This window comes from Neopelma chrysocephalum, unplaced genomic scaffold (genome assembly GCF_003984885.1).
Source record: "Neopelma chrysocephalum unplaced genomic scaffold, ASM398488v2 Primary Assembly neopelma1_22b, whole genome shotgun sequence".
Taxonomy (NCBI): domain Eukaryota; kingdom Metazoa; phylum Chordata; class Aves; order Passeriformes; family Pipridae; genus Neopelma; species Neopelma chrysocephalum.
The window spans coordinates 3,322,452-3,346,471 of NW_020897690.1; the positions used below are offsets into that span (position 1 = coordinate 3,322,452).

Genomic DNA, 24,020 nt, shown 5'->3' on the forward strand with positions numbered 1-24,020 from the left:
TGTATCGTAATCATGAACAATTACCAAAAAGGGAAATGCTGGATAAGTTTTATTATTTTTTTAATTGAAATTTGAAAACAACAGAAATCTCTGACTGCACGTACTAGGAAAAAAACCCCAACCCATTATAAACTATAAACCTTAGTAAAATGGTCAGATTATAATCTCTTCATAGTGAATCACTTTTGATGAGTTCTGCTTTTTAATCAATCACTGAATGTTAGGGCTGACAACATGATTGATCAGAGCAGTCAGGAAAAGCTTCAAACCATATCCCTGTATCAGACTTAATATGTGTGCACAGACACTCAGTCCCCCTAAACGAAACCAAACCAAACAAACAAAAAGCCATCGTTCAGATGCCAAAAGTAATTTAGATATAAGAGAAAAACCTCAGCTCCATCCAAGCATAATGTCCAGATTTCACGTATTCAGATTCTGGGTTCATTCAATTCACTTGTAAGCACAGGGCTTGGTTAAATCATCCTACGTCCTTCCCCATTGCTCAGTGACCAGCTACAGTACCTGATTTATTCTGCATCTTTTTTAGCTCTATGTGATTAGCAAAGGACTTTCAAGATGATACCTACAGTATTTAGGCCTCAGAAGCCCTGTTTTTTAGGGCAGATTGTGCAACACTAATTAATCTCCTTCAAGGCAACAAGGCACCAAGTATACCAGCCTAAAAAGCATATTACTGATGATGCTTGAATTTGTCTTCTGATGTGGCCTGTCTTCTTGCTTGGATCTTAAACTTTTTTTCAATCAACATTACTTCAATCAAAAGTGTTAACAGTACACGTTTTGTTTGGATTTTTGGTTGGCTAGTTGGGTGGTTTTTAGATCTTTGGGCCTTCTGTTACTAGTCTGGGAACATATTGTGCAAACAGAGAACTCCATACCTCATATCTTCCTCTCTTCTGGGGCTTGGAGAATACTGTCTGTCAAAGGTGACAACATTATACGGTACTTCTAAGACCCTGTGGTTCACAGCCAAGGCTCAGACATCAAAACACCATTTTCCTGGACAAGTGAAGCTCTTTGGTTTCTTTGCTTTGTCCTATTTGTTTCTTCAAACTTCTGTGACTACCCAATAGCTGACATTTATTCTAACTGTCAAGTCACCCTCATTTTTCTCTAATACAATGCCAAAATGCTTGCAAGTGACAACCTGTACAGCTCCTCAGTGTTGTTCTGCTTTTAACACTGAAAACTGTAGATCAAATCCTGATTCTGCTGTTCTCTTTGGCAGATGTTTTATTACTTTCATCAGTAGCTTTTTTATCACATTTCCTACTATTTAGTTTGAGAATGCTGAGGTTTGTTATATTCCTACCCCTGAATGGAATAGATTCATGGGAACTTAAAATTGGTGGTTTTGTCAGTGTTACTCTGACATGCGCATTAACATGCGTGCTAGCAGAGTTTCTACATACGCGACTGTAAACATGTAATTGTCTTGCACCTTCATCTAAGAAAATTGTTTCAAATAAGTGATTTTAATAGTTTAATGTAGGTAAACAATATTTTCTACTTGTTTAAACATAATTTGTTCACCTTGTTCCAGGGACGTCATATACATGTGTTGGGTTTTTTTTAATTCATAATATTATTTGCATTATCTGTACGTTAACAAGCTTCAGAGCTTCTTCAAAGATGGAGCTCATCTGAAGCCTGCAAAAGAGTCTCTGGCTGTTATGTTATTCAGTCTTTAAATTTCATTTTTCTGTAACATTTTAAGAATCAAAACTCAAATGGCTCTCATTAAACTTTAGTGTACAACTTAAAGCTTCTCTTCTTTACCCGATTAAGAAGCCTCCAAAAATTAGGGATATGGTAGCCTGCCAGTGCTGACAGCTTAGACTGCTTTTCTTGCAGGCCTCATTTAAGAGCACTAGTTTCCACTTCACATAGGAGAACAGAAAATGTTTTGGTTTAGTCCGATTGGTTTAAACTGACTCAACTCCACAATCTGCTTCACTGCATGTTTCCTCCTAACTGGAAATGCATGCACAACAAGCCAGTCTCTCTCTGGACTACATTCCATATGAAGTCAGGTACCTGGAACCATCTCTTTATTTCGTTAGTTGCGTGGATACAAGGTCCAGCATGTCAACAGTGACAAGTGATTTAGAGGCTCTAGCAGGTAGCAGTACCTATTCTTTGTAAATATGCAAGTGTCTTGGTCACACTGGGGCTCTTGGCCCACACCCAGCCTCATCCTGCAACACCCCAGCCTTACCCCTCCCCAGGCTGCTGCCTGGCTTGTGCTTGGGCCAGCCTTATTGCCCAAGGAAAGTCCAGCCACCGTTATACCCCAGCCACCGCGGCTGGGAGTGCCCGACTCTCCTCATCAGCCATGTCCTGGCCTTGTGGCCACCATCTGCCTGGCTCCCTTCTGTGTACAGTGCAGCCCCCTCCTTTTGCTCCCCAATGGCTCTGCTTGAAACAAATGTCACCACTCACAGGCAGCTCTACATTAAGGGTACTGTAATACCATGTCAAAACTAGATACTCGTTAATTGATACTTTTGGTTTCTCAATCTTTTGTGTTAAGTCTGTCATCCTATAAAGATTCTGAAAAGATATTTTCTTTGCCCCATAGTTTGCTCAGGTGAGGCAAGAAAATTAGGCATCACTTTGTCTAAAAAGCTTATAACTCCATTTTTTTTTCTCATAGTATAAATACAGTGGGTATCCTTGCTATTTTCTCAGTATAAATGTACTTCTTGCTCATTCCTCCAGAATAGACGACTTTCACTGGACTACATTCAAATTAATTCTTGCCTATCTGTAATTTTTGATGCTCTTTCCTGAGCTGCCCAGAGTTTCTGGTAATAGTGCTTATAATAGCATTGCTCACTGTTTTTTTCCCAGCATCAGAATATCATATTTATAAACATTTTATTACTCTTATTGTCACATTCTGCTGTCTTTTTTTTTTTACAGAACCTCTGAAAGAGCAAGCATGACACAATTCTTGTGAAAGTTGCTCACCTTAGGGAGCACTACCTGAGCATAAACACGCATTCTGTCTTCCTGGGGGGCCTTGTCAAACTCTGCTGATACATCCGGTATAGAAAAGCACTTGTTGATATTAGCCTCCAAAATTCCACCCTTATCAGAAAGTAAGAAAATACTAAATTTCTTTTTATTTTCTATTCCAAAATACAGAATCTTTGCTTATCCAGTGCTTGTAGGCAATGATATCTGAAGTTTTTCAAATCCTTATGCAAAAAGCTTATACACTTCCTTCTCTGGGCTTTGTTCACCAGTGAAGAATTTTCAGATGGGGATGTTCCTCCAGAACTTTACTGTTCTGGGTGGGTTGGCACATTCAGTCAGCAGCTCACTTCTTAATTTTACATTCTTGCTCTGATTACTGATTGAAGTCATATTCTACATGAAGCGCAGAACCCCCAGTATTACTGAATTCAGTAGCATCTGACTTTGAATGATTATGAGAAACACACACTTTTCAACCAGTCACTCTCAAGTATAAGATTCCAGGTCTGCATGTAGGTTGAAGTTGTGTTCAAACTGCCTTATGCTGTCTTCTGCACTTACAGAAAGTTTCCATTCTGCATGAATTTTTGGCGGGTTTTTGGTTTTGTTTGTTTGTGTGTTTGGGGTTTTTTTCAGGGGGGAGTGTGTTTGTTTGGTTTGTTTTGGTGGGGGTTTTTGTAATATAAGGTAATTAGGGATCACTCTAAGTCTGTGCAAGAAATTTACTGCCATCTGTCTCATTCCATCTTGCTGAGGATAGCAGCATTAGACCCAGGCTGTCAGTCTGAAGCTCAGGTTCAGAGATCTCAAGTTCATACTCCCTGGCTGATCTCATTGCTCATATGTTGAGCTCAGACTTGGCTTCAATCTGGAATTGGAAACCAAGGGAAGGACTTGAATCTTGCTTCTGCAGACAGTTTAGATTGGATGAGTTTAAGCCAAATGAAATTGCAAGCAACCCACATTCTGGCACAGTTTAATTAAGAAACTAAAGATGCAAAGATCCAGCACAAACTCTGTTTGAGAAACTCTGGCCTTTTAGGCATAATTCCCAGTAACAAACTGTGCAGCCCAGAGTACAGGAACATGTGGATTTAAAGATGCCTACTGAGTTCTCAATGTTCTTAGCAGAAGAGTCTTTTTTCATAGATGAAAGATGACATAAAATAAAGTGATGTCACTAAATAATTGTACTGAATATGTCATTAGTTCAAGGTTAGATAAGCACAAAGGAAGCTGATGGCAAAGCATGGACAACAGAATCCAGTTCAATTGAATCAGACCCATAAAAAATGTTATCATACATTTTACATCATACATGTTTCTTTAAAAATTATTCACTTATTCCTTCCTTAATATCTGAAAATTTTTCAACCTGTTCCAGCATGGTGAAACATATATACCTCTGTGCATGTGTATATATATATATATATACACACACACACACACATATATGTTTGAAAACCACACTAAGAAAATTCAAATGGACTTACCCCTCGAAGATGGATCTAGGCCTGAAAACTTTTTTTCCTAGCTTGCTGTTAAATCTTTCAACTCCACATGTTAGGAAACACTAATTTATATTCTTTTATATTGCTCAACCCAGATAGCTCTTTAAGATGGGAACAGCAAGATCCATCGAGAGATGACCCATCCCAGCTCTCTGCCTAAAGGTAGGATTGATTAGTACTGTTTCTCCCATTTTTCATATATTGTTATCTAACTCACACTTTAAGACCACTAGCAATGCTAACTGAACAGACTTTTTCAACCAATCACTCATAATCCCAACCAATCATAATTCCCTCACTATTGTTTGAAATTTTCTTCTTTAGTATCTAACCTGAAACTTTCAGAGTGTGGGACCATGAGTTATCCTGCAGACATGGGCTTCAGAGCATTCCTTCCTCATTATAGAAGCCTTTTATTATATCATGCTCCTTCACAAAATCTTGTAGATTACATTAAATAACTTTTAGTATTACTTCTATTTTTCTAAAACTCTCTTGTTGCTCTCCCTTCCAGATGCCCTTCAGCTAGGATACACTTCTTGAAATGCAACACAACTAAATGCAGGTATGGAAAAACTAATGATCTTCAATCTTTAACCCTCAATTAACAGTGTTGTGTGGTGTCCTTCTGTTATACACTGTGTTTATGGTTATGTAGCTACCCAATTTGTAGTTTTACATCAGGACTGAAGTGTGGATAAATACTACAGGTAAGTAAATAAGGGATTTTTAGGAGGTTTTTTGAATCATATAGAACTTTGGAGTTAGATCGAGTAAGAACATGACAATGACATTACCAGATCAACCAATTATGAACTTGAATTAAGACTACAGGATAATTTTGTTGGCTTATTTGTGCTGATTCTAATAAGTGCAATTCTAATTTTGCGTTTACCTGTTTTCATTCTACTAATATCTAAGTACATCATAGAATAGTTTGGGTTGGACGGGACTCTGAGCAACTGGATTTGGTTGAAGACATCTTTGCTTACGGCAGGGGAGTTGGACTGGGTCCCTGACCCTGAATGTTTCCAGGGATGGGTAATCGACCACCTCTCTGGGCAACATGTTCCAGTGTTTCAAGATCCTCATCATAAAAAATTTTTTCCTCATACCTATTCTAAATCTACCCTCTTTTAGTTTAAAACCATTATCCCTTGTCCTCTTACTACAGGCTATGCTAAAATGCTTGTCCCCACTTTTCTTATAGGCCCCCATTAAGTACCAGAAGGCTGCTATAAGGTCTACCCAGAGCCTTCTCTTCTCTTGACTGAACAACCCCAACTCTCTGTCATTCCTCACTGGAGAGGTGCTCCATTCCTCTCATTATTTTTCTGGCCCTCCAACAGGCCCATGTCTTTCCTGTTCTGGGGGCCCAGAGGTGGACACAGCACTCCAGGTGGGGTCTCACAAGAGCAGAGTGGAGGGGTAGATTCACCTCCCTTGACCTGCTGGGTATGCTGCTTTTGATGCAGCCCAGGATACGGTTGTTTTTCTGGGCTGCAAATGCACGTTGCCAGCTCATGTCCAGCCTCTCATTTACCCTCAAGACCTTCTCAGCAGGGCTACTCTCAATCTGTTCATCCCCAAGCTTGTTTTGATACTGGGGGTGCCCTGAATGAATATAAATTACATATAATATATGTAACAATCATTCATCAGCCCAGTCATCTCATATCACTGCTTGGTATAACAAAGCAGGAAGCTCATCTACTTAATTGAAAACCCCTATCAATATTAAATTTATCAAAAAGTAAAAAAAAAAAAGAGATTAAAGTATATTCTGGAAATAATTTATCTGTAGTCTCTATAAGCCAACTCTTCTCCTCAACTTTCTCATAAGAAAAATGCTGATACTAATGACTTTTTCTCTTCTGGAAACTCTTACTGAAGAGAACCCTACAGCATTCATCTATGTGTTATATTGATGATGAAACAGTTACATATTCAGTAAGCCTCCTCTCTGAGATCATACACAAAAACCCTTATCTGTTTAAAGACAGTAGAGATTAGTGCATATATAAATTCTACCTTGTAAAACCTTTCCTGTCCAATAAAAGACAGCTAGAAAAAGTATACTGTGGAATCTCTTTAACACAGTAAATAAAAGTAGGTAGGAGACATAAAGCTGTTCCAATTGTAAAGAAGGGAGAAGCAGTAGTTTTTCAGCAACAATTAATGCTATACTAACTGATAAGCTATGGATAAGAGGGGAAATCAAACAGAATCCAGGAAAGTATTGTTAAATTCATTTCAGCCCTCTCATGTTGCAAAGGCATGGCTTGCTGTCTGTGGTGGGAAGGAAATGAGAACACTATTTCTTTTTGTCTGTGACTCTAAACCACTAAAGGTTTTATACAGAGGAACGTGAATTTACCTTGGGTCCATTTTCACAGTTCCCAGATGAGAAACAATGATGACCTTAGGGAGCCAGCAGTGTTCCCTTAGTAGTCTCTATATTAGGTATTTGAAATACATTGAAAATTAAAATTATAAGATTACTTCCCACTTAAGACAACATGTTGATTGTTTAAAAATATGAGCAAAATTAAAGATGAATTTAAGAAAATCACTTATGGCACAAAAAGCACATTAGCACTGCCCACATCATCATTTATAGAGAAAGGTGGTTATTTTGGCTGAGATGACAAATTACCCTTCCACAGCAGAAGGAAAAAATAGTTTACAGTTCAAGCTGTAAAGTTATTAAACGAGGTCTGACTGTACTAAGAAATGCACAATATATTAGAAAAGTCAATTTCTTAAATTAAATGGCAAATCAGCAAGTGGATGAAGGACTGACCTTGGAACGGGGTGGCGCTCGGATGTACCATTTACAGTCTACTGCTTCAGTTTCAGAAGCTTTTCCTTCTTTGACAATTTGTACAGATTCCACAATTCCTTCAGGTCCTCCCATCTCAAACTCACAAACTGAATAACAAAACACCAGAAAAAATGAAACCTGAACAGCAAACAAAAATATTTTCTACAGAAGAGTATAAAGGCCTCCAAGTTAGAAAAAAACCCAAAACCAACATACCAACCTGGCAATGGTTTCAAAACGCCAAGGTCCTTAAAATCTGGATCTTAAAAATAGAGAAAAATAAAATAAGTTTTGTTCAATATTTAGGCTTTAATGTCAATGTGCTAAAATTTGATAATGTGCTTCAGTGATATAATTATACATATACTTCTTGGAAATGAGAAATGTTTCAAAACTATGGCAACACACTAATTATTAATGCAGAAATTATTGATACTATCATACCAAGTTATTTTCTTCTGTTATGAAATCCTGCTTTTCTCTGTCTCTCTCTTTCAGAAGAATAAGTTCAAAAATATTTCTGCATACATTAGCGAGAACATCACACAGCTAACCACATGATATTTTAATACATCAGCCTAATGAAAGAGGATATATTTACAGACCCATTCAGAATCTTTTTGTCTATTTTGCATTTTACAGTATAACACTCAACTTAACTAGAGAAATCTAAACTTCATTTTGTGTTTGTGAATAGTCTGCCATCCCCACTGACCAAGAGGAGACATTTCTTTGTCAGAAGCATCCATTTGGCCTTACGGGGAAAAAGTATCATAAGGATTTACAGTGGAATTCATTGTGTTAACAAAGTAATAAGTCTAATATGAGTGCTATTTTCCATCAGATAAACATGATTATATTTGCTGTCTGATAGGGTTTGTATCACGCTTTTATAGCCAGGTGTAATAAATAGAAGAAATGAGTTTGGTCTTAGACCTATGCTTCAATAAACAACAATCCATAGACAAATCATCATTTCACAATATTTGGCCCAGTTTGAAGATACTGTCCAAAATCAGCATTTCAAGATATGCTTTCTTAGAATAAACTGGTCTTGTCTGGGAAATTTTTATCATTTGCTTCTCTACCTAAAACAAATGTTTTGCACTGTTTTTCTCATTTACATATAGGGCTGATCTTCTTGTTTCAGAATTGGGCCAATGAAGAAAGAACTATTAATAAAACAATGAAGAGAAAGCTTGGAAGTCGGAGATGTATCAAATGAAACAAACCAAACCCACAACCAATCCACCACCAAAACTCCTGTTTACCTCTAGTCTTAGTCTATCCAGGATAGTAAGAATCATAACCAAATAATACAATGAAAAATCTAGTGTTTTGTAAACAAGATTGGCCATTTTAACCTGAATGGTCAAAATGTGTTGACTTCAAAAACTGGAGTTGTAAAATCACTTTTTAAATTATTCCTCTATAACCAGACTGCTTTTGTTCTTCCCATTTATCTTTTACAGTTGAAAAATATAAATCACAAGTAAATACTCATGACCTTCTGGAACCACAAATATAACTGAGTAGGCAACTAGCATTAATTGTTAAGCAGTTTTATAGATCAGTAGATACATATGATAAATCAACAACAATAAATGTAATCAAATATTTCAGTTAATGTACTTGGATGTTGATAACTAATGCTGAAACAAAACACTTTGACTTCTGGTTCAAATTAACATCCCAACTGTATCCCATGTAACCATTGCATTTCTTCCTTTAACTAAGTTTGCAAGGATCACTCTGATCTACTGAAAACACTCCACCACATTAGTAAAGTACAAAGGAGGAAGAAGGCAAAAAAGGTCCTGCCAAGATCTTCCCCGTATGAAGGAGTTTTCATATAAAGCAGTACCAGTAGCAAGAATCCAGGCTGAAGTGTAATCTAGACCATGCAATTTGCTGCACAAAACAATTCTTAAAGTATGTTCTTGTGTAACAATACAGTAACATTTCTGTGCACACAGAAATGCACAGTCTGTTAACATTCTAGAAATATGGTAGATCTTGCTCAGCCTTGAAAAATAATCTTTCTGCAATTTTTCAACATTTCAAGAGTGATGGTGAAATAAAATCTACAACACCTGAGGTGTTATATTTCATTACCATCACTAGTATACCAATACTATTATAATAAAAACAAAATCTGTAAATAAGGTATTATCAGAGATGCTTAAAATTCAACCACGTTTAAGCATATTTGCCCAGTAAAATATTTGCTTTTTAAATAGTCTACATTAAATAGATTAGTCTTTAGCAGCTCTTTTGTATGTAATTCAATCAAATTGTTATTCTCAGTCTGGCTGAGTCAGAACACTTTTAATGATATCTAAACACTGAGTGGCTAGATCTTCCAAGAGAGAGATGAAAATCATGTTCCCAAAAGGAAAAATTCCCCAAGCAGGAAAACTCTCAAAAAAGAGTGAAAAAGAAGATAGATCACCAATAAGAAGAGAGAAAAATAGGATGCAATAGACTTAAAGGGCAATGAAATACATGCAAATATTTTTATGAGGATCTCCTTAATAGCAAAATGAAGTATGTAAAGATAAAAACAAGAATGTTCATAAAAATTTTGAAAATATGTAAAGGTTATGTAAATGGAAGACCTTACATCCAGAAGTTCTGTGACTCTTTCCTGAAGCATTTGAAGTCTCTTTTAAAAAGAAGTAACTCAATAAAATAAAGGTTATTTCCTCCAGTGATATATTACAACCCACTCCACAATAACAGATTGCTGCAATGTTTATTTATTATAAGCTTTACTGTAAAGCACTTGAAACTTTTTACGAGATGTAAAAAACTGTACCAGTTTATTTAGAGTTGCTGGAAAACAAAGCCAAAGTGAAACTTTGGAGTGGCCTAGGGTGAAAATGATGGTAATCTGTAATTTCCTTAACTAATAAAAAAAATGTAGTGAATGAGCAAACAGTGAGGTGGACCATGCCTATGCTGATATTGATCATCTTAGCATGAAGTCAAGTTGGAGGCCAGTGATGCATCAAAGGGGTCAATACTGGGAGAAATCCAGTTTAATATCTTCATTAACAACCTGGATGATGAGACAGAGTGTACCCTCAGCAAGTTTGCTGATGACACAAAACTGCTGAGGGGTGGCTGATACACCAGAGGGTAGTGCTGCCATCCAGAGGGACCTCAAGAAGCTGGAGAAACAGATTGACAGGAACCTCATGCAGGTCAACAAGGGGAAGTGTCAAGTCTTGCACCTGGGAAGGAGCAACCCCATGCACCAGAAGATGCTGAGACCACCCAGCTGTAAAGCATCATTGCATAAAAGGACCTGGGGGTCCACCACCACATTAAATACGATCCAATAATATATCCATGGAGTAAATAAGGCCACCAGTATCCTGGGCTGCACTAGGAGGAGTGCTGCCAACCAGGCCAAGAGAATTGATCCTTCCCCTCTACTTGGCACTGGTAAAGCAACATCTGGAGCACTGTGACCAGTTCTGGGCTCCCCAGAACAAAAGCAATATGGAGCTGCTGGCATCCAGCAAAAGGTTATGAATCTGTTTAAAGGACCAAAGCATCTCTCATATGAGGAAAGGCTGATAGAGGTGGGACTGGTCAGCCTGGAGAAGAGTAGGGTCAGAGGTGATCCTACAAATCTGTACATAAACCTGAAGGTAGGGTGTAAAGAGAAGGGAGCCAGGCTCTTTTCAGTGGTATCCAGTGACAGAACAAGTGGCAATGAGCACACATCAAATCACAGGAGGTTCCGTCTGAACATCAGGAAACACTTTTCCATTGTGAGGGTGACTGAGCACTAGCACAGGCGGCCCAGAGAGGTTACAGAGTCTCTGTCCTTGGAGATATTCAGTAGCTGTCTAGACACAGTCCTAAGCAAGTGGATCTAGGTGACTGCTTGAAAAGGGGGTTGGACAAAATGACCTATAGAGGTGCCTTCTGATATCAGCCATTTTGTGATTACTAAACACCAGAACTGGATAACAGTGGAATAACCAGTCAAAAGACTAGACTTGTTAATTAAGGTATAAGCAGAGGTTAGATAAATTTTTATCACAATGCAGACTTATTCTTGTGGAATTTGTTTTGAGTCATGGGTGCATATGTATCCAACCTGGAGAAAACTGAAATATTTAGGACTGGTTTCAAAAAGATCCACTAGGTCTTCATGGGAGACTCTAAATATTTTGGATGTTGGCTTTGCAATCTATTCCATATCTGGCCCATGGAAATCATGCCACATTTCTTTATTTTTCCTTTCACTGTTACTATGCAACAAATCTGGCTTTTCTAAGCAGCTGGCAAACATGAAATTTAAATGAGAAAACAGAACGTCAATTGTAAGGAGTTAGGGCACCTGACTGCTCAAAAATCTTATGAAGTAAAGAAAATTGTAAAGTAAAAAGGGAATGTATATTAACTGGATTAAGTCTTCAAAAAGTATGTAGATGCCGATGTTTACAAGTACACCCCATCATCTGATGTTATTGCTGAGCTGTGGTATATCCACACAGAGATATGTTTATGCACTTATGCATGCATGTAATCCCTTACTCTGTGTCACTTGCACAGAAAGCGGAATTCTATTACTTGAATAATTTCTATAAGAGACAGGGAAAAGGCATAAAGTTCAAGCTAATTGCAAGCAACAAGGTGTGCTGCTGGTAATTATTATCTCAAAACAATTTTAAAAGATCACATTTTAAGTAAAAAATCCACAGTTAGAAAAACCGTTCAGCTTGTCTTCAAAGACAAATTGCACAAGGCTTCTAAAAGTAATGTTGTATTACAGAAAAATAAGAGTATTTTCTTTCTTATAAATGCTCAAAAATGTGAGTATACATCTTGCATTTTATTACTCTATTTCTTTAGCTTTTCATATTAAAAGTTCATTTCACTTTCTTACCCTGTCAACATCAAACCTGCTGCTCTCACTGATAAAAATTAATAGTTATCTCACTCTTGGAAGTCAAAATATTTTAGTCAATGTTTTAATACCTCTTATAATAAATGGAAGATTGAGTTAGTGTGGAGCATATCTGGACTACAATATACTTAATTACACATTTTTTTTAATGTTGAAGTACAGTATATCCAGTGAAGAACATGAGCAATTGCTGCATGGTTAAAAGTCAAGATGAAGGAAATGTATACCACAAAATCCAGGTGCTGATTAATTTTTGAGGTATTTTGCTTTCTTCTAAAAATGAGAAATGAAGGAAATTTTTTGAACAAACTATACACTACAAAGGGTTGATGTTTGAGATGTAAAGGAGTTTTTGCTGTTTGTAAATACAAAACCTCCTTTTTAATGGATACATACAGCAAGTAGTCACAGTATGTAGAAACCATATTTCCTAATGTTAAGTAAGGAAACCCTCCACTTCTACTCACTAAACAGACAGCTGTAGATATGTCTTTTCATTTCCCTGTCTTTGACTAGAAATGGACATTCAACTTCTATCTATCAATATTTAAGAAATTTTAACACATGCACATGCTTCACTGCCAGAGAACTTATTAGAGACTTGATTTTGCATGTAAATGCTCATAGAAAAGTAAAGAGAATTGCACTATTCAGTAAGCAACCAACTATTCATCTTCACGTTTACAAAGTCAGGTTCTTTTACAGTGATTTCTGGGAATCTAAATCAGTCCTACCCTCTTGAGCAGTGAGGTATAGTTCTCTGTAAAAGTAGAGCTTGCAGAACTCAGTACTGAAAAGGTATTTCATGTTGTTACCTCATTGTATTTGATGATACAGTAAAAATACTGGAAGATGATGCCCAAAAGATTTTAAAAGCATAAAAATATGCTCAAAGAATCATTAAAACAGTTCTAAAATAGAAGAATATTTCTACAAGTAAATATTTTTGTGAGGTTCACAAATAAAGGGGACTTAGCTATTCTACTGGGGAGAGTAAAGAGAGAATACTAAGTAAAAAAAATTACATTAAATACCTGTGCAAAACTCCACAAATTATTGTCATATTAGCCTAAAATGAAATTTGTTCTGATTAATCTTTTTGTATTTGTAGTCTTCCTGAAAATCCCATGTATGTCTATATCTGTACTAATGGTACCAAAGGAACTTTAAAGAAAGTCTGTGGTTTGCTAAACACCCTGAAAAAGTTCTATAATAATTATAGTTGGCAAATAGTATGTGCTGTATTTGCTCTTTATTTTCTATGTTCTTTGTTTCAAGGACACTTTTGTGAGCAAGGGAAGCTTTTTTGGAGGCTGCGCATTTATAATCTAAAACAATGCTTCTCAAAGTTTTCACTTCTTAGCACAGTCATGGAAGAACTCAAAGCTGGTAAGTGCAAATGTAGTAATGAATATGATTCCTGCTCTTTCACCTTGAAAATCTACCAACTATTAGACCAACAAAAAGTCATATAAAGACAAATGTTTTTGAAATAACACAAACTATCACCTGGAAGTTTGATTTCTACAATATCTTTTTTTTTTTCTTTTTTTTTCTTCTGTCACTTTATTAATCTCAGCTCATACTCACAATCAAAGTATCTTTATAGTGTAATTGAGATATTATGGTAATTTACAAACTGCACTGCTATGGTGACCTCATTAAAACCAGATATACTGGAAGTGTTAGCAATAGTTGGACATTTGTATGTTTCTTTGACGTCTTTTGGGAAATAAAAAGAAAATATCATCAGAAAAAAGAAATCTGCGTCTTTCCATAACTTCTCGCTAATATTGGTCAAACTGAGCAGACAAGATTGTGAATGAATTTCACTCAAACAGAGCACATGGTTACCGCAATTGCACTTAAATTTCTCTTTCCATATACACAATGGCAGGCTTTGACATTTTAGCCTGCTTACCTCCATTGTCTGCTCTGTAAACCATTTAGAGTAGGGACTTTCTCCACTGTAAATTTTGTATGGGTGAGAACTGTGTTAGAAAGTAAAAGGTCTCATAAGAGCCTGGGTGTCATCTTCAAATGGTGTTTGGACTATTTGATATGTGCTCTTAAATCCCAGAAGTGAGAAGTGCTTCTTGGAACTGACTTAGTGACAAAGGAGAAAAAGAATGGGAAACAATATCATACTCAGGCTGATGAGTGGAAAGAGGAAGCCTGGGAGCCTTGATATAAGTAGGATTATTTGGTAGATAATTTTTAATATGTTAAATATTTACAGTACCAACTGAGTAATTCGGTTAGGCACTACATTCCCTTTATGCAGCACACTGTATGTCGAAATGCAGGGAAAAAAGGATCCTATGATGAGTATCTCAAAGGCTGCACGTACCTTCATCTGCTGGTTTCCTGAAAATGTGTGAAACAAGACTGAATGAGCTCAGGAGTCCACTTTATCTGAGTAATGCAGCTTTGCTGTGACAGGGCAGCTGACTTGACCACCAGGACTGACTATCAATCAAGGGCAGCACTTTGTATGTGTCTCCCCAGGATAATATCCCAGAGGCTTCCTGTAATTGACTAATAGTCTCTGAACTTGACTAGGAAGAGAGATGTGTGATGCTATGGTGCTTTTCCTGAATAATGTTGAATTCTAAGTATTCTTAGTCATGCAATTTCAGCACAATACTACTAAGGCTCGGGACGTGTCTCATTTTTTATGGATGACTCCTAGCTCGGTCCAAGGAAATAACACTTTAAGTTCATGGCAGAAGACTAGGAGAAAAAATGATCCAGACGGTTTAGCTTCAACTGATTGCCAAGCATTACTTCTGCAGATTGAACCCATTTATACATGATTATTGCTTCCTACCACTGAGTGCTGAATCTGCATATTCTTTTCAGGATATTCATGCTGTATCAGTCCACAGAGTGAATTTCTCAGGACAGAAGGATCTTATGGGAATAACTTGGTGATATAAAATAGCCTTTGTTGTTTTATCGTAGGAGAAATACTTTCTCCTAGTTTTACCTCAGGACATTCAACAGAATGAATACATTCATGGAAGTATTCCTTTGAATAGTTATATCTTTTAGAGTTAATATAGTCAAAAGAATATGCTACTTGTGCTACTTCAAATAGTACTGCATCACTAATAGTTGACTGCACATTATGACATATTTCCAATAAAAAAAGAAACATCAACACAGTGTTTACACCTACTAATATTCTCCTGCTGAAGTTGGCCATGCCAGTGATGGCATCTTTTTGAAGATAACTGAATCTGTAATGAGAAAGTCAAACATCTCCTCTAGTTTCCACATGTCAATAGTTCACTTTCCACTTTAACAAGAGAATTCTTGCACTGTTTCCACATATTTTTCTTCTACAGCCTAGCAAAGCACCAGGTGGTCTTTTGCTAAAGGAAGAATCGTGTCAGGGAGCACCAGAAGGGAACTGAGTTGTGGTTGTAGAAACATCTGCTTGCTTAATCATCTGGCCATATATCAGAAGGAGATGAAACAGACAAATACCCCAGAAAATAAGATACTTAGATTAGAAACAAGTGAAATAGCCATAGTCACAAAGTCATTTGTTACTTTACTGTGCAACTTTTAGATATTGAAAGTTATTGGATGAATTATGTTCTGGTACTCTCCTATGACAGTCTTTGTATGATTCAAAACAGTCAATGTCACAGGATGTTTTCAATGTATTCAATATCCAAAGTAGAAATCTCTTGGTGTTTAGGATCAAAGGGAAAAATCTAGATTTCCATCCCCATTGCAGCCTGAATGTTCTCTTTCTAAAGGAAATATTAAAAAAAATAAATAAAAAGACCCTAGAACATATCAAAGGAAGAGTGAAATTCATTTGTTAAACCTAATTGTCAACTCCAATTGTAATATGTGCTCGCCACAGACACTTTCAGTGAACAAGGAGAGGAACTCTAAAAGTCACATAGCTCTATGAATTGCTGAGGAAGGCATATCAACACCAAGAAACATATCAGTCCCAGAAACTGTGGGAAAACCAAGTCTTCTGTCCTGTCATTTTAGAATTCAGAGCAGTATATTTTTCAGTGACACCAAATCTTTCCTTCTTCTGCTACTTTTAGGAGGTTTTCTGCCTAGAAACTGTCCTTTCAGGGTGCACTGAGGTGTTGACCACAGCAGTTTCCCCAAATGTACAAAAACTCTCTACAGAATGAGAAGAAGGGTTTTCAAGAGCTTTAGCTACAGAGTATACTGTGAAGCTTCTCTGGAGATATTCTTGCACTTTCTTTTATTTCTTCATCTTTCTAACTGCATAGGGGAGCAGCTTCCTTTGAGGAAGTGTTTCAGAAAGAAGATAACTGTGTGTTAAAATGCGAATTCCCTATTTAAATTCCCCCAAAACATATGAATTTTACATTTAATTATACAAGCTAACATTTAGATATTTAAAGGGTATAAATAATACATGGGAAGTGAGCGACAGTCCTTCCACTTTTTCCAGTATTATGAAATTCAACTTCTCCTGACATTATGGGAGAAAAACATTTTGATAAATTTTTGGTTAAGCAAGATTTTTGGCCTTACAGTTAATTTGTTTTCTTTTGGTTATAACTTCATGAGAGCGACATTCCCTTTGGTCAAATTGATAATTTTTCTCCAATTTCATGCAATTAAAAGTGCCAGAGAACAGTCTAAACCACACTTAATTCATAATACTGACCTGTAGTAGATATAAACTGTTGGAAACAAGACATAAGGTCAGATGGGACTTTTATTATTTTCATGAGAACAGCCCTACTGTACGCCTTATTATGTATTGAACTAAACCAATATTCATAATTCATACCAACTCTAGCCCCAAATATTTCCACTTAAATTAACGAATAAAGATTGTTGCTCATGAGTAATAGTAAGATATGTTTTGCCACATGCCCGCATGCAAAAATCAACATGATAATAAATTCTAAACCAGAGGGTATTGTCTTCAATCTTTTTAATTTTTTTTTTTTAATAAGATTCTCATTGCGGATCCTCCGTCCTCTCTGAGTATCATTTGTGCCACATGCTCTGTGTTCACATGTGGTTTGTCATGAACATCAGCAAACAATGAGTCTGTGGGTAAGTGGAGATCTGGAACCTAGAATACGAATTGAGTAAGATTCAAGTCTATAATAACTCTGTTACTGCTGACTTTTCCTCACCCCAGAAACTCCAGATTCAGCAATCCCTAAACAGTGATTATATTTAGTACATATCAGTAAATTTTTAATTTTATTATCATAACTTGAGAATTTAGGTTTAAAAAATATAGTTTTCATGGAATTTAACAGATTTGCGTTTTTTTTATCCTGTATTCAAAATCTACCTGTCTGAAGCAGCAATTTAATTTCCACTGGATTTATTCGCAATTTTAATACTTATTTTAAAAGAATGAGGCTTAGGTCCACAACCTGAGCTGGTAAACAGTAGGATTTTTCCTAGGTTTATTTAAGAGTCATTTAAAGTTCTAGAGATAAAAAGAAAAAAAGTTAAACATAAATTAAACTTTTAATTTAAAAGTACTTGGTAAGCCATTAATTAATCTATATTTATATTGGAATATCACTGGTATGCAATATTCTAGAATATAAAAAACTATATTAATGCTGCAAATTATTCTAGTGGAGGATGAACATATAATTAAATTTGATTTTTGAAATCCTAAGCCAGTATACATTTTTTATTAAAAAACAAACAAGTAAACTAAAAGCATAAACTTATTTTGTAGAATTTCAGTATGGACTTCATAGTTGGTAGCAGTTAATAACCAACTGCCTAATTCCCATAGTGAAATCAGTGTTTAGGAACAAAATATTTTTAGTAAGTTTTTTCTGCATTCTCTTTTAAATTAATTTTCAGACAGACTTGAGAAATGAGCTACAAGAAATAAAAGAAAGGGAAAAATAGAATCCAGAGAAAACAAGAGATGGTATAATACAATCTTTTGTTAACCCACATACTGCAACCAGCAGATTTGATAACATTGTCTCTTGAGCTTCAACTATCAGATAACATCTGGCAAATGATGTGGGTAAGTCCTGTTACACAACATCTTCTGGCTTCTCAGTGCCATTTAGGGGACTGATATGTGACTAGAATAACACATTTCACGCTGCCTGCTTCTGTCATGCTAGTACAAATTTTCCACAGACACCAGTTTATTTAAATCTGAATTCTCAAAATAAATTTGACAACTCTCTTCTTATCATCTTGCTCATGACTCAAGTTGCTGGTTATTAGATAGTCTTTTGACATCAAAGTATTCAAATAAACTTTCTGCATCTTTAATGTGCAATGACCTCTAAAACAATATTTTAGATGTTGATCAAAAGCATTTGTTTATTTATTTTCACAATTTTTATTCTGTTCAATTGCATTCTCAATTGTTTGGAAAATCTCATCATCCTATACGTTAAAAAAAAATTAATCAAAAGTTCATTTCATACTGTACACTCCAGACCAAAACATTTTGTCTCACTGGAGTTAAAATCTCCTCTAAAATCTATTTGAGGAAATCCTAATGTCAGGCATTAATTTCCCTAGTGAATTGGCGACTATGCTGAGATCATGTAAACAATATGTAATCGACATAATCAAGAAGGGTGTTCAGAGCAAGAATAATATGAGTATTATATAATAACAAAATTGCTCCTTTCAAAAAATTATCCATATGTACTGCTTTATTTTTATTTTAAAAAGCCCCTCTGGATGCACTATCAAAAGTTCAAATAGTCGGAATGTAGTAAAAATGTACTGGAAACTTTTTTTTATGTTTCAAATTTTAAAACCATGGAGTGGAACCAGTACTCATTGTAAATGGTTGCAGAACTTACGTCACTTCATTTACAACTTATAAATCTGACTGACCAACTGAGTTGGACCAAAAAAGCTTCTCTGAATTAATTATGTTCTAAGCAGAAGATGGCTGAAGTAAATTATTTCATTTCAGACAATTCCAAGGTGGTTTTTTTAGGGGCAAGGATATCTACAGGAAGAATAGCAAAGGAAGAAAGACAAATCATAAATCATGATCCAACAAAAACTCATCTTAGTGTAACAGATTATTTAAAAAAAAAAAAAAAAAGGAAAAACTGGGGGTTAGTAAATTAAACCTACTTAGGGCTATATTAGTGTGATACTTGTCAAACAGACAAAGTCTGAATTGATGCAGTTCTACGACATCATTGGTGTGAAGGTAGAAAAGTAGTTTTTAATTCATGACAAGAGTGGAAGAAACACTAGTTCCATTCTCCAAAATTAACAAATATTTTATTTTGACCTAGCACAATAGATGGAAAGGTAGAGGACAGTATTTAAACCTACCTACTTTTAAATAAGTACCCAAATCTGGAGGTTGTCCAGATTTAGGCACATGCTTCGATGTAGGTTTCCTGAAGTTCTTTGCTAAATTGGGACTAGATTTAGTGGCTTGTCAGTGCAGCATTTGAGTACAGTAAGCTTAAGCAACTGTTCTTGGGAATTATCCTTGGGCATATCAGAAAGTAATTTCAGAGATTTTTGGTGGATTACAGTGTTAAATTATAGTAGCTGTTATTCTTAGTTGGCCTGAGGGCCTTTATGAAGTGAACAGCTTTTGCAGAGAAACAAAAGAAGGACATCTAGCATTTGGATTTGCCATAATAAAAAAACATATGCAAATTGAAAATATGTACACATCGAACATAAATTGAATAAAAAATTACTTGTTGGTTTTCCCAAACAAAAGATTAGGAATATCTCTACCTAATGTGAATTAATGTTGCAAGGAAAAAAGCCCACATTTAATCTACTCAGCATTCACGAACATTAAACAATACCCACATTAAGCATGTGACTCTTACATGAACTCATTATTGCCACTATATAGTTTTTTATAGATTTTCATATTTCAAAATGTGAATTATTTTGAAATTGGACTTAACAATTTCAACTTTTTACTTCCTCAATGTTAATGGTTATTTTTAGGATAACACATCTGCATCTATTGTATACATGACATCAGGCCAATGTTACTGAGAGGAAATTTGTTCGTAACTCCTCAGTGTATGTAGAAGATAGAAGTATATATGATAAAAAGAATCTGTCATTAGCTTTAGGTAGGTTATAATTGTACAGAGAGAGAAAAACTGAAAAAGAAAAAAGGGAAAAAAACAGAAAGGACTAAGTCTGGGTGTTCAGAGACTTGATTCATGTTCTTGTTTTCCACAATGATTGCGTCTAGCAACACACACATTGGCCAGATTTAACCATACAGATGACACCTACTCAAAGAAATCATTGAATTAATCTGTTCCTTACATGGAAAGAACTGCACATGATAGTATTTCTCTACTCCATGACAGGAGTATGATATTGAAGATTACAATCTCTTTGATATCTTAGCACATAATAGGAGAAAAAGAGAAGATGGATCAAAGGCATAGATACCCTAATGGGTCACCTAAGTTTATTTACAAAATATTTAGAACGAAATTTGTGTCAAAGTTGAATGAAGCATGATCTTATTTTTAGATCTGAGCATCAAAGAAGCTCAAATGTGATATCTGAAATGGAAGAATTACATAGTCTGCATTTCTCAACAGACAGTAAACAAATAATGAGTGGTGGTAGCCATCAATATTGCAAAAGATATATTAAGATGACAACATACACCTCCTAGAACTACAAATATACAAGTAGTTTTCAATAACATTCACCTCAGTACTTGTAAACAAAAGAGACTCTCTGGATTGACCTCTTTACAAAAAATATGAATATTACCCGCAGAATATGAACCAATGCCAGACAGTTGATGAGTATACACAACAAAGGCTGAGAGAGGATATACTTATCTGACACACTTCATAATTTAATAACCATTGCATACTACAAAAATATTCAGTTCTAAAAACAGAAACATGACTTAGTTTTCCAAAGACTCAAATGTTGAAAGCTACTAATTATTGGGCAAGAACTCTCTTTACTAGTTACAGGGAACTTGGAGATTTCTAACAAGGGCTTGTGTATATTTCTTTAAGGAGATTTAGCTAAAAGCACTATTCAGAGAGTTAAGAATCTATTAAAGAAAGCTAAGTATCTCAAAAAGATCTTCATTTATTGCTGATAAAATCTTCTACTCCTTAAAAGAAGTAGAAGATAACAAAAAAAAATCAACAATCACAGTTACTTGAACCTACACAAATATGTGACTGAAAACAAATGACATAAACATGGTTTTGCACCTAACATATGAGGACAGCTAAAGAATCAGACCAGTTGCAACTGTGTGCTAGACTAAAAAATAGCTTTCCCGTCTAACAGATAGGTCACAGTCAGGCTGATTAGACAAAAACACTGAGATGAGTGTTAAGATTTATTTGCTATACCAGTAACACCTCAGAAACCTGTAGATACAATGCATAAAGATGAAAATTTAATGGCTTAAGGTATGGATAAATAAAGAAAAAGAATTGCTTTAATGTCAGCAGAATCTCTGCATACATCCACATTTCTAGGGTCACTAAGAGAAACTATTACAGACCAGGACGAGGCCACAACACAACCAGCCGGAGTGCATCCCAGTACAATCTATTAGAAAATCTGCCAGATGAGAAAGTCAGATTAACTGGAAAACCTTTGTAGAGTATTTAAAAACTCTTTATTCATTATATATGAGGCAAGAAGTTTCTAATTTTTTCCCTGAAGAAATATGTGTTAGAATGTTTGAATAAGAACAAGCAAGACACTAAAAAACAGATTTTGTAGGTGTTTTTATGAATGTGGATATTAGTAGTGAAAATTCTCACTGTAAAAAATGTTGTTTACAAACATTAGGGGAAGACTTTCTGTTTGCTACAAATTCCATTTTATCCCCCCTGCTCTGCCATTTTCAAGTGCTTCACGAACATTACAGAGAAATCAAGAATTAATAGGGGAAACAAGTGTCCATGGCCCACTGGTTATTTCCACATTTTACAAGGGTTTAAACCAAAGGATAATCACTTTATATCAGACCTAATGTTATGCTAACTCAGCATAGTATTTGCATAAAGTCAAAATTTTATCCTTAGGGAAAAGAACATAAGAAAAGGACCATCTTTAAGGAAAAAATCTTGTCCTATTTCTAAGAGTTAGTTTTAATTGTTCTATAACAAGTAATAATATAAACAATTTATAGAATGACAATGGTGGTGTAAAAATGCAGCTTAATCTAAATATGTTGGTTTTCTAGTATTAATTTTGAATGCACATCTAAGTTTGCTAAAGATTCCTCCCAGGTGCTTCCAAAAACACAGACTTTTTGTCAGAGAAATGTGATTGCTATGTAAATAATCTTTAACGTTGAAACACCATAATCACCGTTATTAGTGAGATCACCTACATATCAAGAAAGGTATTTCCTGTGGAGGTAGAATAGAATTATCTGTACCTCTAGAGATGTATAATATCCTGGTAAACCTTCTCTAGAAGTACGAGTTCCACTTGTTATGGAACAAATACAGAGAAGAAATTTTTGTACAGAAGAGGGGTAGTACTGATGGCAGGGAGAGCAAGGAGCCTATGGCATAAAAAGCACAAGGATTTGACTTGTGTAGACAAGGAAACGGACAACTTCGAATAGAGATGACTGCCATCTCTAAGCTCATGATGCAGTGGCACGCAGTCCTGGTGAGGAAAGAGGTCTCATAGTTAACAAGTAACTTTGGTGTAAGAAGGTAAAGACATAAGCCGTCTATATTTTAGGTAAGAAATCAGAAGAACGTTCCTAATAATTTGGATCCTGGAACAGGTCTTCCATAAAAATCGCAGAAGCAGAAAATACCCAAATAAAATTAACTTGGAAAGTGTTTTAAGATCTATTTATAGAGACGTATGAATTTCAACAGTTATGACACGAGCTGGAAACTGACTGCTTGCAGTCACAGTGTGAGAGACAACACTAGACTTTGAAAGCCCCTTCGATCCAATATTCAGTCAATACAAATGAAACTCTAATGTCCCCAGTCAATTAAAAATCTTACTCCAATTCTAAAATACTTAAAACTATGCATTATATTGCTATTGCTCTTATTTTTACAACAAAGTTTAACAAAATAGGGACTTAAGTGTTCAGTTTCTTTCTGTTGGTAATCTGGTATCCCTGCATGCAGGGATTTCTAAACCAGGAAGTTCTGTAGTTACCTTTTGGGTATTGTCAAAAGAAAAATATAAGTATGTGATAACAAGAGGTAATATGGGACCTGAGAATCCCATGAGACCTTTTAGATAATCATTTCCTCCACATAAGGAATTATTTTTCACTTGAAATTTAAAATAAACATATTATCACATTACATTCTCATATTTATGATACTGAAGTACTCTAGGCCTAGACCTACAGTTCTTGTAAGATAATGAAATCTATAGGACATCACAACACAAAAGAAATTCCCTTGAAAAGACAATATTTATTTAACTAATCATGATTGTCAATGTAATGAATGATCCTATATGTGAGAAATTCCTTCTCACTCACAAGACCAGATGCCCCTACGCCTTGTGAACAGCAATGAAGGGTCTGACTTTTATGAAGTGCACTTTTATGAACACACAAAAAGTTCATAAGTCAAGCAAGCTGCTTATAAAAATTTGAAGTGCTGAGGGCTAGTTATCTCAATAAATAAAAGAGGTTCACACTTTTTAGTTTTTTTGTAACATCGGGAGGTTCTGGCTCAAAAGTTTAAATAAAGAGTTATAATGAATAATTTCTCCTAATTTTTAAAACCAACTCTGATCCCAA

At 35.5% G+C, this 24,020-nt stretch overlaps 1 protein-coding gene and 1 long non-coding RNA gene across 3 annotated transcripts in view; one reads left to right on the top strand and one right to left on the bottom strand.

The window, feature by feature from the left end:
* Positions 1-24,020, bottom strand: part of NETO1 (neuropilin and tolloid like 1) — a 65,120-nt gene that overhangs the window by 21,383 nt on the left and 19,717 nt on the right. The window contains exons 5-6 of one of the 2 annotated variants that reach the window (XM_027678170.1): positions 7,562-7,603; positions 7,321-7,448 (exon numbers count right to left, since the gene is read on the bottom strand). In XM_027678170.1, coding sequence (XP_027533971.1) covers positions 7,321-7,448; positions 7,562-7,603 — 170 coding nt within the window. Of the gene's footprint in view, positions 1-7,320; positions 7,480-7,561; positions 7,604-24,020 lie in introns of those variants that run through there. The other variant, XM_027678178.1, reaches the window with a different exon arrangement.
* On the top strand, positions 1,919-16,255 carry LOC113965179. Its single transcript, XR_003533467.1, has 6 exons — positions 1,919-2,146; positions 2,950-3,128; positions 4,613-4,679; positions 5,032-5,082; positions 8,039-8,150; positions 16,149-16,255. It is a non-coding gene; the product is annotated as an uncharacterized LOC113965179 (long non-coding RNA).